Source organism: Pezoporus occidentalis, unplaced genomic scaffold (assembly GCF_034315485.1).
Source record: "Pezoporus occidentalis ecotype Australia unplaced genomic scaffold, CSIRO_AGI_Poc_V1 ctg32, whole genome shotgun sequence".
NCBI classification, from domain to species: Eukaryota; Metazoa; Chordata; class Aves; order Psittaciformes; family Psittacidae; genus Pezoporus; species Pezoporus occidentalis.
Window position 1 is genome coordinate 4,836,561 of NW_026915158.1, and position 16,201 is coordinate 4,852,761.

General features: G+C 43.4%; 1 protein-coding gene across 1 annotated transcript in view; it reads left to right on the forward strand.

Moving 5' to 3' along the window:
- Positions 1-491: 491 nt before the first annotated feature.
- Positions 492-16,201, forward strand: part of CD99 (CD99 molecule (Xg blood group)) — a 30,579-nt gene continuing 14,869 nt past the window's right edge. Inside the window, exon 1 of the mRNA XM_062628664.1 lies at positions 492-803. Coding sequence (XP_062484648.1) covers positions 737-803 — 67 coding nt within the window. The 5' untranslated portion in view covers positions 492-736. The remainder of the gene's footprint in view (positions 804-16,201) is intronic.

Consider the following 16,201-nt stretch of genomic DNA (forward strand, 5'->3'; position numbering starts at 1 on the left):
TGCTCAGAGGTTTCATCTGTACCTTTCAGTTGTGCGCACAGTGCAGCATTGCTTGCACATATTAAAGCTATTTTCGCTACTTTCTGTCCAATCAAACAAAAAAAACAAATCTTGCTACGGGCAATATTATTAGGCATCCTGGCATGTTTAGTGTTGGGTAGCTTTTCCTTAGGAAAAGCAGGAAAAGAGAGTGCTGGGTGAAGAGAGCGCAGGGTGTAGCAGCACGCATCTACTATTAAAAGCTGTGGCCAGTGTTCAAGGCTGGAGGCTCACTTCGTCTGGCGAACAGTTCTTTTCGGGGCGCCTTGGTCCCGTGCTTCCCTCCGTCTGCAGGAGCGGTCGGTGCTGAGCAGCACACACCCGCACGGCCCAAAGCCGTGCTCCTGCTCCAGCCCGCCGAAGCCGGGACGACTCGACCCGTCCCGCACGTGAAACCCGGCTCTCGGCCTCAGCCCGCCCCTGAGGAGAGCTGCGGCCGCCCCACCACCCCGATGACAGGCTCACACACCGCAGCGCAGTCCCGCCACCGCGGCGGGCAGGAGCGGCTCGCACCCCCCCAACCAGGAGAAGCCCCGAAGGGAAAGGCGGCCACCGCCCTTCTCCTCCTCCCCTGACAGCGCGGCTGCCTGGGCGTGTACCGCGCGGCGCGCCCCGACCGGCTACGGTGCCGCCCTTCGGCCAAGCGGGAGCAGCTGTAGCGGTCAGGGAGCGGGCGGCGTGTGTGAGGCAGGCAGTCATGCAGCGTTGGAGGCTTTTTCCCGTGGTGGTGGTGGCGTTGCTCGGCGTCTTGGTCACTGCCCAAGGTGAGGACGGGCGGGCGCAGGGTAGCGGTCTTGCTGCGGACACCCCTTCCTCTCCGGTCCGGGGGGGGGGGGGCGCTTCTGGCCTGTCTTCTGTTCCCAGGGTATGGGTCGAGCGCTGTCGCTCGGCACAGAGGAGAGCGGCATCGCCGGAGCGGCCCCGGGGACGAGAGGAGCACGGGATGGAGGCGGGCGGGTCCCCAGGCGCTGCTGCTCGTGTCTGTCCGGGGTAGGGAAACGGTCCGCTCTCCTTCCGGCCTTTTTTTTTTTATTATTGTTGTTCTGTGTGTTTGGTTTGCCTTTTTTCCACTGTTAACTTAACTGGAAAAGTATTCGTGAGTTTTCTGTCTGACTCCGGGACTGGAAACTCTGTCTTGAGTCTCTTCAGTAAATACGTGACACTCGTCCCACTGCGGTCGTTGGGTACGGCGGGTCCGTGAAGGAGGCTTGAAGGGGGGTCTCGGGGCGGCGGGGAGCTCTGCTGGAGCTCGGCTTCCATTTTAGGAAAGAAAGAGGAGTTACAGCAATTCGAGTGCATCAGGCAGTTAGTTACTCACCACAAAGTGCCGTCACACTATAGACCTTAAAAACAAACTAAATATACTATGGCAAAACAGCAGGGTAAAACACACCAGTATATTTTCTGATAAGCTGCTCATGGCTTCAGCATGTGTCAGAGATGATTTTTCTGAACTCTGATAAAAATGGTAGGTATGTAATAAATAACACGTTAGTATTTGGTATAAGGAAACAGTTTCGGTGGGGGAGAAAAGAAGCAAAGTTCCCAGTACCTGGGGTTCGATTTATTTTCCAGGAGGAAGATTCCTAAACTGGAATATGCCATGCAAATTATTTCCTGTTTGTATGATTTATTTCTAAGAAACCTTTTTTTACCTTGTTAATATGAATGCTCAGTACTATGTCTAGGCATTTTCTTTCCAGTGCTTTGTAAAAGCAACACTTAAGTATCCGTCTCTTAACTTTGACTGGAAGCTGTAGATAATGTATGCAGGATAAGCAGCTTGGCGTCAAGCCCATTTGACTTCAGTTCTTATGCTGTGGCCTTATTGTAGTCTAAACTGGTAGGTTAGCAAAGCTGAGCTCTTGGACAACTAGTACAATTTTACAGAAACCACCTTTAAATCTGACAGATGATTCAGGCTGATGACATTTAGATATCATCTTACTGCTTAAGTGGGAAACTTTATTCTTTTCCCCTGCAAGCAGTCCTCACAGTCGTGGACAGCAAGATCTTTGGTGTGATGCTCTTAAGATGTGGAAGTTATCTGGTGTGACTGAAAAGTAGTCTTCCTAAACTTTCTGCCAAGAAGTTTGGAGGTGAATAGAGTCTGTCTGGTTTCTGCTTCACTGGAGGGGAAGTGCCCAGAAACTGCCTTCAGGGCTTTTGTTTTGAATTCTGAGGAAATGATCCTACATTTTTAACAGATTGCTCTGAAAAATTGCTTAGTTTATGTGCATACTATTGACTGCTGATAACACAAGCTAAGTACGTAGGTTATAATTAGTTTGGACACTTTATCCTTACACAAAATGCATAAGAATTCATGAACTGTTGAGAATGTCAGCCTGGGGAGGGTGGGGCTCTCCAGGGGAATTTCCCATTTCTCGTGGTGCAAGCTTACATTAAAATCAAGGCAAAACCTGCATGACATACTTTTGAGAATGTTGATGTCACTGTTGGCAGGGTGTCTGTAGTCTGAATTTGCAGAACTGCTATGGAAAGTTAAGGGTCTTGCCTTACAAGCAGCTCAGCTGTTATGTGACAGTTTGGAGGTGACTGGTTTCACTGGGACTGCTCGCTTTCATAAATTGAGCAGATGAGTGTGTGCCTCTGGACTGAGAATTTATTATCAGATCATCCATTTTAGGCATGTGAAAGCTGCTAGCAGGATTTGAATGTATTATTAAGCAAGGGTGAACTTTGTTATTTGAGCTTGCTTAGAAAAAGAGCTTGCAGTTTTAACCTCAGAACTGGTATTAAAGTGTTGCCTCATTTGCCAAGTATGAGCTCTCCAAGTAAGACAAATCTGGAATTTAGATATTGTTGGGGCTGCATCCGGAAGAAGGTTGAATGTAAGTTTTTGTAGCATCAGTTTCTACAGGCAGTCTGACAGCTTGCCCCTGCTGAGGAGTGGGATCTTTCCGTTTTTCTCCTGCTTTGGTCCAGTGCCCGCTGGGGCCTGTACTGAGATGATTCAGCTTGGTAAGTCAGCAAGTGACTAATCTGATGCATTGAGTTTGATCTGCAGTCTTTGAGTGTTGAACCCAGCACAAAGGAGTGGCAGGGTCGAGCATGGGAGAGTGAAAATGAGGTGGGAGTGGGATGGGGGAAGTGGGGGGACAGGAAGCTGCCTGCTTCTGTGAGGTTCAGCCATCCTGCATCTGCGAAATCACTGGATAGCCCAGTATCTAATTTTAGGCATCTGGTTTTCAAAATACAACAACAACAAAGTATTAGGCAACAGATCTTCTGTACAATTAATAGGAAGAGCACAGCAGAAGGAAAACTAAACAAAAGAATTCACACAGATGAACAGCAGAGAACTGCTGCATGCAGACACAAGGCTCAAAAGTCTCCCTTTCTACTGGAGAAAGATAAAGGCATAAAAAGCTGTCTTCTGACTGAGGATCTCTAGTTTGGACTGAAAAATATGTTATTTAAGTATTCTTTGCAAGGATTGAGTAGAGTTTGCTGATTGAAACGCAGTTGTGGTAGTGAGCACCAGGAGGCAAGCAAAATACTTGCTAGAAGCTGAGGTATTTATGTTGTATGATCCGTAGCCTAGGTTAAGTTACAGGTAGGTGTCTCTTCTTTGTATGACTACTATAATTATAGGGCTATGAGCAAAAGGAAGAAAACACTTGTCCCCCTGACTTATTGCTGAGGCAAGTCAGTGTTGAGAAAAATGACTAGTTGGATGAAAGATGGTGAAAAGAGCATGTGTGTAATCAGGCAGATGGAGCTTTTCAGCTGGAGGCTGATCTCTGCTTTGTGGGCTCTGGAGTTGTTTGCCATTTAGATCTGATTAAAAACAAACAAACAAAAAACCACCAACAAAAAACCCAAGCCCACACCAACACCCCCCCCAACACAGCACAACTTACTTTCAGTTGAACAGTTTTAGTAGCAGTGCTAGTGTGCATACATGTCAGCATGAACGTGGAAGGTGCAACACGTTTCTGCATCTTTCTGTGTACTCTAATTTGAAACGGCTAAGAGGTTGGTTGTTGTTCTTTTTTAATGAGGTGGTATTTATATAAAATGGCCACTGTACTGCTACATCAAAATGACATCACTGCAGCAATCCCTAAACTTTCCCTAGTTACAGTGATTTAACTTGGCAGGAGGTAAGCATGACTCAGCCTACTGCTGTCCAGCCAAGACCAATTTCAGTATTTTCCTGATACTCTGGTGCATGTGGTGGGGTTGCCTGCACTTGAGAAGGGACTCTGCTTTACCTCTTGCCATCTTGAACCTCACTGCAGTCGACTTGTATTTCATCAGGTGACAGCTGTGTTAGTGAAATGCAGTAATAATAGCAATCTTGATCAGTTAAGATCATCTTGCCAGGGGCAAGCCTCTTTCTTTTAGCCAAACTGTTTTCCATGCTCTAGCACGGAGACCTACTCTTTGAAGTGTAATAAAATTTGAGAGAATATTATGAACAAAACAGTCTCAACTTAGGAAACTTTTACTTAAGTTAGTTTACTGTCAGTTAACCTAAACTTCTGCTGATGCATTTGGGCATTGAGAGAAAGAAAATGATCCATCAAACCCCTTCCCTGCTTTTAGCTTAAGCCAAGCACACCTACCCAGCCCATCCGGGTTTTTGCTGCAGGTTATACTCAGCCCATCCCCTGCTCCTTCAGTGATATGACAGGCAGAGCAGGAAGGCCATACACCTCATGGTTTCTTTCTGCTGCTCCTCCTTGCTTCCTCCTGATTTTTCTTTGCGGCTCTTTGCTTCTAAGTGTTCCTGCCCCAGTGGGGGTTGCTTATGGTCCCTCAGGGCTGCCTCTGCTCTGGTGTGGGTGTGGCTCTAGTGTCAGTAGCCCACAGCTGCAGTCCTCAAGGGTGCCTTTTCCCTGATGTAGATGGCTCAGCTGCAGTTCCTCAGGAACATACCGTGTTGGCATGGAACCTTTCCTGCCAAGAGCACATTTCCTGCCATGGCCCTTCTGCAAGTCATTCAGACTCGTGTTTCCTGTACCTGCTGGCTGAAGCTGTTTCTTATTCTTGCTTCAAGCAAGAATATTCTGTGCTCCTCTGATCAGTTGAAGGTTTGGTGCACACTGTTCTTATCAGTGCCAATGTGACATGGCAGTAAGTAATACTGGGAAGTTCATGGCCTCTTCCCAGGCAGGGCATCCTGCACCCTCTGCTGCTGAAACCCTGCCTAGTTCATGTCCTGTATATTCCTGAGCAGCGTGTGCCTACAAACTGTTTGGACATATACATCTTGTGTCTCCAAAACACATAGCATAATTTCTAAGATGAAGTAAGAGTATTTATCATATGTAGCAGCACATATTTAATTTCATTATCACTTTTCCAAAGGCCACCTACTAGGCATTTTCTGGTCTTCACGTGGTAAGGACTCCTTCTTTAGGAATTTAAATTTTTAGGGATTGCTGCAAGAAGACAGTAACTTTTTTCTCAATTCTGGTGTTCCCAGGGCTGGCTCATACTTTTCCACCCAACTGAACTTGTGGTGAATGGTTTTCTGCAGGGCTGCTATGACGGGTTTGTACTTCCATGTCAACTAGCCCCCCCCCCCCCCCCCCCCAGCTCTGTAGAGGTGAGATTCCCTTTCCCTGGAGTGCAGTTTGAAGTAAACCATTGTACTGTTGTATCTTTCCAGGTGTCTGGGGATTAGAGGGCATATGATACACCCACTCTGCTGCACAATTTCCCCCTCATTCTTGGACAGCTGTGGTTTTGAAATGACTGCTGCTGTCTGAGTCTAGCCAAAGCTGCATTCCATCATACCAACAAATACGTTTATTCCATCTAGGGTGCTGCCTACATTTTCTGTCCAAGTAGAAAAGTTCCTAGCAATGCATTTTTAGCTTTGCTACTGTGAGGACACAGCACGTGCTGGTGTTGCTGAAGAGAAGGACACAATCTACTTGCCACGCTTCTTCAGACACATACTGGTTCATCGTTCATACTTTCCATGTATGTTATATTATTCCACAGATCACACCGTGGCATCTCATACTGCTTGGTTGGTTGCTTGCGCTATGGCTTCCTGAGACAAGTCTAAGCTGTGTTCTCCGCCTCAGTACATAAGCAGCAGTTCTGTGGACCTGCCTGACTAAAAATAACTCTCTTTTGTGCTCGCACCCTTAATCTATTCTGGCAAGTTGAGCTAACTGGTCATCCTGATTGTTATGTTTCTCAGATTGCCTTTGAATTTCAGATATGCATTAGCACTCTGTTCAAGTAGATGTTTCTCCGAGTAGCTGTTATATTACTTTCTGTTCTTCTTCTGCTGAAAGTGGCTTTCCTCACTGCTGCTGGTTATCATGATTCCAATCTGTGAACCATTTCTGCACCGCTTTAGTGATCACTCAGGAGTCTGAGTATATGCATACATGGGGCCAGCAGTGCTCCTGAGCATGTTCCAAGGTGACTCTGAAGGCTGTTACTTCTGTGAATTGATGGCAGCTTCTTGTCCCTTTGCAGGTGATACCTTTCCCTGTGGAGGGCCTCCAAGCTGCTTGGAGCCACATTTGCTGCTGTGATTTTACAGGGTCCACCAGTAAACAAACTGGTTATTTTCAGCATATAACTGATCATATGATGGGGCATTTTGTAGCCAGAGGAGTCTTCATATTGTTGATTTGCTGCCCATGGGCCAATCATTCAAATTGGGAAAAATAAAGATTACCTGTTTCCCATTTCTTAGTACAGCTTTGAGAGTTTTTCTGCTAATTAATAAATAAACACTGCAGTGGGAAAATTCTCTAGAGAAATGCTGCTTTAAAGTTTTGTGGATGATGCCATGGCAGATGGTAGGGCTGTTTCCACCCCTTGCAATAGCCAGTTCCAGACATGGCACGCTATTCCAGGTGAACACAATTGGAGTCTTGCTTCTCCATCCAGAGGGATTGAAAAGAGTTTGCAACATCAGCTGTAGCATTTCTAATGTTACTGCTGTAGCATTTATAATGTTAATCAGCTGTAACAGGTATATTTCTTTTGCTTCTGGCTCATGCAAGAGCTGCAGCACGCGTGGAACTACAGTTGCTAATGCAGCAGCTGCAGCATTCAAATCTCTGATGTCTGTTTTTAACTGCCATTCTCCAGTATGGAGAACTTCCTTCTGGATGGGCCAAACAGGACTATTGTAAGGTAAATGTGTTTGAGAGCCCCACTCCCCTTGTTTTTCTGGCAATCAGTTGCTAATTTCTTTTTAAATCTCACCATCAGTTCAGTACCTTTTCAGCAAATTGTTTGCGTTGCTAATGGAAGAACTACTGGGTCTGTCTATGTACATGCAACATTATTGGAGTCAGTAAGAGTCCTGTAGCTGGTTCCCTCCTGTACAAAGTACACTGCCTGTACCAAAAGCCCAGTGCTTCTCAGCCTCATATGTCTGTCTACATTACTCAAGAAAGTAAAGCCCTAGGAGGGCAGGGGTAGTAGGATTGGTGGCAACAGGTAGGGGCTACCAATCTTGTAGCCTCAAGCTGAGGCTCAAGCTTCAACTAGAGGAAGACGTGTTTTCCTCAGTTACTCTGGGAATAGCTACTTATTCATCACTGCTGCACAAGGGCAGTAAGGTGCCCTGAGCACCAGTATCTGTTAGGGCATGAGTAGATGGGGCCAGCTAGTGCCTGGCCACCTTACCCAGACAACCCAACAAATTTGGTTATCTGCACCTGCTGCCAGAGTAGCATCAGACATCCCCCCAGTGCAGTGAATTCAGATGAATGGTCAGAACAGTGGTACAGAGGCTGGGGCAGGAAAAGGCAGTGGTTGAACCGAGCTCCAGCTCTGCCCTGTGCTCAGAACACTGGCAATGCTGCGTCTCTGGAGGGCCTTCCGTTTGATTCATACGCTTTTTCCATTCAGCAGCATCCACAAGTCCCAGTGTCTATGACAGGGGCATGCAGAATTGCTATTCTTTCCAGGCATTTTTTCTCAAGATTTACCATACTGACATTACTGGTATTATTCCTGGCCTTGCTGTTAATCCCACTGCATGCTCCCTCCAGGATGGTACCATAGTAGGCCCTTCCTTGGTCAACAGGGATCCTGCCATGTTATCAGCTCCCCGCTACCTAGATGCTGTGAGTTATTCCCAATAGAGAGAACCAGTGTTACAGCTTGTGTGTTCTTGCTCTTTGCCTATTTGTCTGTATTTTATCAGCTGACGGAGGTGTCTGTGCACCTTGCAAAAATACATTGTGGCAGAAACAGCACTGAGTCAGTGTTTCTGCAGACTTGGGACCAACGCTTCAAAAGATAGTGTTTGGAAGGTTGCTTGCTATCATAAAAACTAGGTTTAGTTTGTGTTTTCATATTAAAAAAAAAACAACCACCAAAAGTCTTGCTTTGTTTGTATGCTTGTAAATTCTAGTCTGGGAAAGATTTCGCTACTTGCTGCAGGAAAGCACATTTTTCACTTCATGGGAATAAAAATTACTGCAGCGATATTCATCACAAACTCCTTTTAAACTGGTTTAGTCTCTGAATTTGATGTGACTGGGGAGCCCAGAAGAATAGGATCCAGAAGATTTTCTACAAAGAACTTCAAAAAGTCGTAAGGCACATTCCTGTGACAGTCCAAGAGCTTAGTTCTTTGTGGCATCAGGCCTGTTTACAATAATTTTTCTATATATATATATAACAGGTTGTTTTTTAAAAAATGTAGAACAGTTCCTCTAAAATACATGATTAAAATGTCAAATGCAGGAATCATTCTAACATATTTTGGGGAAAAGATCATTTTGGAAGAAAACATTTACATTTTAAGTCAGGTCTGCTAACACAGCATCGTTGGATGTTTAGTAATTGCAGTTGGTTTCTTTCATAGATATTTCAGTCACCTGTGATGAGTACACATACTATAAACATGTAAGAAATGGCATCCTTAACTGTACTTCTGAAAGGAAAAGCTTTTGACTGAGACAGCTGGTAACTAACTGCAGATGTTGTTTCTGCTCTATTTTCTTGATAGATTGAGTCCTGCAAAACTCCAGTTGAATCTCATTTCTTCAGATTTTTTCATGAGAAGTGTTACTGATTTCTTGATGTGTGTCAAGTATCCACAAAGCACATTTCGCTTTGAGCCAAAGAATTTTAATCTTGGTAAAATCAAACTTGTTTTATTTTTTTAGGATAGCAGTTGTACTTTCATCAGATAAATGTTATGACTCAGGATACAAGTTAATCTTTACATGAAATAGAAGTTCTTTTTGATTAAACACCCATCGATTTCATTGGTAAAAATCCTATTTTATTTATAAAACTGTCTTTATATGCTTTTTTTCCTTAACCACATAAAATATTGCTTCCATCTTTTCTGTTTGTGAAGAAGTCCAATACTCTGAAGGAAAAAGTAAGTGAAAAATTAGTTAAATTGTGATATTTCCAGGACAGCAAATTCTGCAAGTCTGGTTATACTTTGAAATATTGGTAGTATTACTTGTTTTGTTACTGCCAGAAAGAGACTACCTTCTAAACCTTTTCTATCTTCCAGTATCTGAAGGAGGCTTATAAGGATGCTGGGGAGGGACTCTTCATTAGGGACTGTAGTGATAGGACAAGGGGTAACGGGTTAAAACTTAAACAGGGGAAGTTTAGATTGGATATAAGGAAGAAGTTCTTTACTGTAAGGGTGGTGAGGCACTGGGATGGGTTGCCCAAGGAACTTGTGAATGCTCTTCATCCCTGGTGGTGTTCAAGGCCAGGTTGGACAAAGCCTTGGGTGATATGGTTTAGTGTGGAGTGTCCCTGCCCATGGCAGGGGGGTTGGAACTAGATGATCTTAAGGTCCTTTCCAACCCTAACTATTCTGTGATTCTTCTATCTGGAAAAAACGGAGTTACACTTGTTTGTTCCCTGTGATTTGGAGGAAAACATGGAACTTTTGTGAAGTGATAGTAGTAGCATGATGTGGTGAATTAAAAATAAGTGTGGCAAATGTGCTGGGTAGCGTACAGTTTTTATTAGAGCTGATGCTATTGTTGGACAAAACAAACCACTCTGGAGTCACACAAGTTGTTATTAAACTTAGAAACAAGAAGTTTCAGGGTAAGGTTCGGGGGAAGGGTTTGGGGAAGCCTGTGTGGAAAGCTTTTGCATAAGGCTATCTTCTTCTGTATTTCTATCTTTACCTCAATCTACTGTTTCTTCCCTCACCTTCAGCTATTCATGCCTGTCTGTATTCCCTCTTTGATGCCAGGAATCTCTGCCTGCCTCTATGATTCTTAGTATATCCTGAATGCCAGGCATTTTGCAGCTGAATCCCTAATACAGTAGTTTCTTCACCATTCCCTGCCCTCTCCCTCCCTGAATGTTGCAGATGGTTATACAGGCATCATCTCTGCAGATCAGATCTGCCCCTTCTTGTCTTGGTGAGGTTTGCAATCTGATTTTCAATATCCTCCCCCTTCTCTCAAAAACTTCCAAGCTTTCCTTTTTGCTGTTTTGGGCTCTGTAAAGGCCAGCTCTTTACTTTGCTAACTACGGAGAAATGTTGACTTTTTTCCCCCAAAACCTCAGGGAAGACCTCTGATTGTGCCTGTAGCAAGCTGGTAGCTTCTCTGCATCCAGACCTATTTGACTCTGTCTCCTTCTTCCTCTTTCCCACCCACAGCTTTTTCTACTTCCTTCCCTTGTGTGTTGCCATTGCATCTTTGGCCCTGGCCTCTACTGCCAATCCTGTACCCAAGCACAGTTTCCTTCAGCTTGCAATTCTTATCTGACCTGAGGACAATTTTTCCATCCGCTCCACGCTTTCCTGTGGTGGTGTGCAAAACAAGTAAATTTATACTGCAGATTAAAGTCTGGTATGTGAAATAGCTGCCTGCAAGTGATTACCCTGGAATATAAAATCCAGTTTGTGTTAGAAGGTGATAAAGAATCAGAGTGGAGGTGGTGAAACTATTTCTTAGGGTGGACATGGAGAATTCTTGATAAAAGTTTTTGTCTAAATCTAGCAGAAGTATTTTCACAAGATGCACTTGAACTAGAAATGCTTATGATTTCACTGTGAACTCATTCCAGATGTTTTACTGAGTGCATAAACACATTGGAACTATGAAGAACATTGCTTTGGTACTGAAGGGAAGATTTATTTACTTCCTCAAGTAACAATAATGAAGGATGGGCAGTAAAAAACCCAAACCAACCAAACAGCAACAAAAACCCCAACCCTGTTTAAAATGAGAAGCAAAAAGTAAACCCTCATCTGACAAAACCTGTGCCACATTTCTGGCTTGCCGTATGTGGCTGTCAGTTGAATTCCAGCTAATCTATTCAGGTTATCTGTCCGGTTTGGGTAACTAAAACTAGTCACATTGACTTGGGTGCATGCAGCATCTCTGGGTGCATGGCTGTCCTTCAGAAATATTTTTTTTAGGTGCTAATTTTGTGTACATGATGCAAAGTTAATTGAAGTTATCAAAAATAAGCCTTTTCTTGCAGTGTTCCACATCGCCTTGAGAAGCAGGCTGCTGTCACATCACACATCCTGTGGCTGAAGCTAGCCTGCACATTTCCAAACCAGTACTGGTGTGGGGCAGTGGACCGTGAGCTGCAAAGTGCTGGCTCACTGAATTGTTATTTAATACAACTCTGTCTCAGTTAATCACTTAATAGTAAATATATGTAGGAAGAAAAGTGTCACTGGTGCCACTGAAACATGTCAGTGTTTGAAATTTGAGCAGAACAATAGGTTTTGTTACACAGTGAGTTGATTACTGCCAGAACTGATTCAATCTGAGAGCAGTGGATTAAAATACGAGTTGAACCATTGCAAACCACTGTACTGGGTCTGGTTTCCTCTACCACCCCCTTCCCCACAGGAAACCGTCATTGTAAAACCCAAATTCTTCCTCTTTCTTTCAGTAAAAGCTGTAGTAGCTACTTTTAAGTATGCGGATTGAAAAGGCTGAAAAAATCATTTTAGCCATAGCTGAACAAGCTGTGATGAAGAAGAGTCTAGAAAAGCAAAGTCAATTTTACTGTTCAGTTAATGTTTCTGACTAGATTATGGATTTTGTTTGGATTTTGCTATTAGTGTACAAACCAATAAACTGGTAAGATTTCTGTTGAGGAAGGTGAAAGAAACAGGCCATGAAGTGAGTTGTCAGCTTACAGCTATCAGCAGACATAAAACAATTCTGCTTACTAAGAACCATTGTTTTGGTGTACTGCTGTAAATAATAAGAGTAGTCTTGACCTAGTGCATAATGCAGTTGTATATCTCAACTAAATTTTATTTTGAAGAAGGAATTTCTAAATGGAAGGCCATGTTTCATTTACTTGTTCATAATAAATTATAATTGAAATTCTTTTTCCTTGATCAAAGTGAGAATTATTTACCGCTCCTAACTGCTGAGGTTTTGGGCTTCTACTTCACTCTTTACCAGATCGCAAATCTTGGTTTCCTAAAGCTTCCTTCTTCCTTGTGCCAACATTTCTTCATCTTGTGCTGAATCTTTCATCTAGTGCAGACCTCCCTAGCCTTTCTGCAGCCGAGCCTCACTGCTGCACTTTCCTATTCGTTCGAGCCTCCTCTGAGACTGCTCTTTCTTCCGTCCCTCCTTGTCGAATCCAAGAGGCTGCCAGAGGCACAGAGTGTGAGCAAATACGGATACAGACAAACCAAAATGCTGATGTTTCCTGACCATTTGGTGAGTAGGAAAGCCTCCAGTCTATCATCTTACACACATTATTGCTGTGTAAAGTGTTTTACTGACTTGGGATGAGTAGAAAAAACACTCAACTCTTGAAGTCGTGGCTTCAGATCACACAATTGCCCTGAAAACACTCTTTTTTTCACACAAGACTGGGCAGAGTGCTGAACTGTACAAATGCACATACAGGTTTTCAGGAGAAAGGGAGGTGAATGTTGTTATTTGAATAGAAGTATAGATAAACTTCTGGTGATAAAATAGTATTAAGTTAGTGTTGTCAGTTTTACTTTCAGGAGAACCAATGGTTTTATAAAATTACACAGTACTGAAGAGTTTGCAGCCTGCTTGGCTAAAACAATTTTCTTAAATTTGAGACTAATCTCTTGATTAACCACCATTCTAGTCTTTCCAGTGTGTGGTGCTGGCTGCAGTTTGGGTTGTTATCCCGCTGTGGTTTAATGGTCATGAAACTGTTCATGAAGGTGAGAACACTGAGTGTTCAATGGGGCTTGAATACATGCCCCTTCCTAACCCCACCTCTGATGTCCGTCTTAGTGCCATGAGTGTGTATATTGCTCCACAGTTCTCAAACTGTAGTTTTGTCTGCTTGTTGTTGTGCCCGCTGTTTTGAAGTACATGCTTCAGAGCAAGAGGTTTCATGGGTGTCAGTCAACTGTGGAAGGGTTGGTGCCAAGAACTGCTGAAGCTGTTAGGAGATCTAAGTGCAGAAATCCTTAAGAAGTAGTAAGATTCCTTGACTTTGGAAGAGAGAAGTGCTGACATACTGATTGACCTTATGAAAATCTGCAACTAGCCCATGCCAACTGAGACTAGCATGCAAAATGAAGAATTGTAAGGGTAAATATTCATGTGCATGAGGTGTCCTAATTAAATTAGGGAACCCTGAATGTGTTTTCACAGAGGGTTCTTGTAGCCTTCAACCTTTCAAGTACAATGTGATTTGACTAGTCACTAATACCCACACTACTGTTTACAATTGTAGTAAAACTTTGCAAAACGCCTATGTTTCTGTAGCATTCTTGCTGCTTGTCTATTGATCCAAATGTTTTTGGAGTTAGTCTTGCTACAGTTACTTATCTATGGTGCCAGTTGATGCTGGGAGGGTTTCAAAGAGGTGTTAGGCTAGGATGCTGGTATTAACTTGGTTGTACAGGTGTATCTTTTATCCTTAAAAAAGGAATCTTTCGTCCCTTACAGACAGCTCTAAGCTTCCAGAAATAAAGTCCTTATTTACAGAACCAACCTGTCCTTTCGTTTCTTTTACTTAAGCATAAACAGCACCAAAGTCTTCAGTAAAACTCCACTACCTCATTGCATTGTAGTGTATAATGTGAACTAATCTGTTGACAAAGTTAATACACTTTCATACTGTAAAGACTGATTGATAAAATAGTTAGGGAAGAGACCTTTCATAACAAGAGTAAATGTGAACCTTGAGGTAATAGTGCACCTGGTTTTGGAAATTTAGGCTATGTGAGTAGCAGCTGCAAGGCTTGTCAGCCTTGTAGAAGCTTAAAATCTTGTATGTTGAGCAGCTTAAATTTTGAAACTATAGATTGTGAGAAACATTTACATAAAGGATTTGGGTTTCTTAGGCTTATAAAAAAAAAAAAACCCAACAAACTACTAACATTTCTTACCCTAAGACAGTTTCAGAAGTGGCTGAATAAAAAAGCAGGTGCACAGTGCCTGCTTGATCTGGGTGAGATCTGAGAACAGGGTTTCTTGAGGATGCCTCAGAGCTCCTGGTCCAACCCTGGCACGGGTTTCTCGAGAGGCAGTGGTGGAGAGCAGAAGTGTCTTGGCCCATTGTGCCTGCTCCAGGAGCCTCCCTGGGAGACTGGCAATTGCACCGGCACCTGAGATGTGGGAAGAGGGGCAGGGGGTCCTCCTTGCCTGTCCCAGGAGCAGAAGGACAGGGCTGCCTTCTGCAGGTGCTCTGTTGATGCAGGAGAAGGCAGTGGCAACAGCGGCCCCAGGGGTGATGTTGACATGAAATAACTTCATGTTTAACGCACACTGATGTCTTTGTGGTTTAGGGCTGGTATGAGGAAAAGTACCAACAACTTGAGACCAGTTATCTAGAGTGTAAATTTCAGCACTTGCAGATGTAAGGACCAGTATGCAGGCTTTAAATAACACAAAGATAGGCAATAAGCTAGACACCTGCAGCCTTCATCAAGGGTATGGTGCATTTAAATGCAGACAAGACTCTGCTTCTGTCTGCCAGTTGTATTGTGCCTTAGTCACTGAATTTACGCAAAAGGAAACTTAGTATTTTCTTTCCAGAAAGTACTTTATTGAAACATTCACTAATTTAAGTAATGCATTTATGCTTGGTAAGGCCAAGTACTGAGGTGAAACAGCAGTAAGTATAGTATATGACATTTGCAGTCTCAAAGTGTGGTCATGCCCTTCTGCAGTTACAGGGAGAAGAAGTGAGTGAAAATAAAATGAGTATGTCCAGTATCTTTTCATTTGTTGCCATCTGGATTCAGCAACTTTATTGTATTTTGCAAAACCCTTTTTCTCTCTTCCCATTTTCTATCCCAGTGCCCCCAAAACTTAATCATGTAATTTCTTGAAACAGGTGCTGTCCTGTCACCCAAATGTTGTTCTTACGGCTTTTGTTAGTGTAGCTTATGTTTCCCCTTACAGATACCATGAGACAAAGCAGTGCATTTCAGTTCTTATCTTTAAAAAGAATTGCAGAGAGACAGAGTGATTTATTGTATTTGTAGTTATATGAATTTTGTAACACAAGGAATTTAGCCCAGTGACTAGATTCGGTCACATAACCACAGGGCACTGAGGCTGGAGGAAACCTCTGGAGACCTTTCAGTCCCAACCCCTGTGCCAGTAGGGTCAGCCACTGAAGATTGCCCCGGACAATGGTCAGTGGGGTTTTGAGTATATTGAATATGTGTGGGAGGTACAATCTGCAAGAAACAACTTTCCCTGAAGCACAGAAAATACTTCAGCTTTTCCCAAGCTGCTGTTAGTGCTTTGGAAGGTCTTTTAAGCTTAAAGAGTTGCTCTGGAACCTGTGGCTTGCCATTTGACATTGGTTTACCACTGAGGGTTGTCACCAGAAGAGAACCATCAAGCATCTGAACCACTGCTTGGAGGAAAAGTGGTCACATTGGTTATGGATGTGCAGAATTACAAACTGTATGAAAACAAACAGACTGTGGTAGACAGCTCATCACTGGGCAGGTTGAGATTAAGATGCCAAATACTTGCTTTTATCTTCACTACTTGATTTAAAGGACTCACAGGAGTTCTTAGTCCTTCTGTAATTGTTTAGTTTTCTTTTACCCCTTCTCATTTCTGGAAAAACAGCTCAGTATTTGGCAGGATTGTTGCCATCATACTAATTCTCTAGTTTCATGGTTGACTGTTCTTTATGCTTCCTGATGATTTAGAGCTATTCATTCTGTTGTCTCATTCCTATATTAAATCCTCCCAGGAAAACTCTACTTATT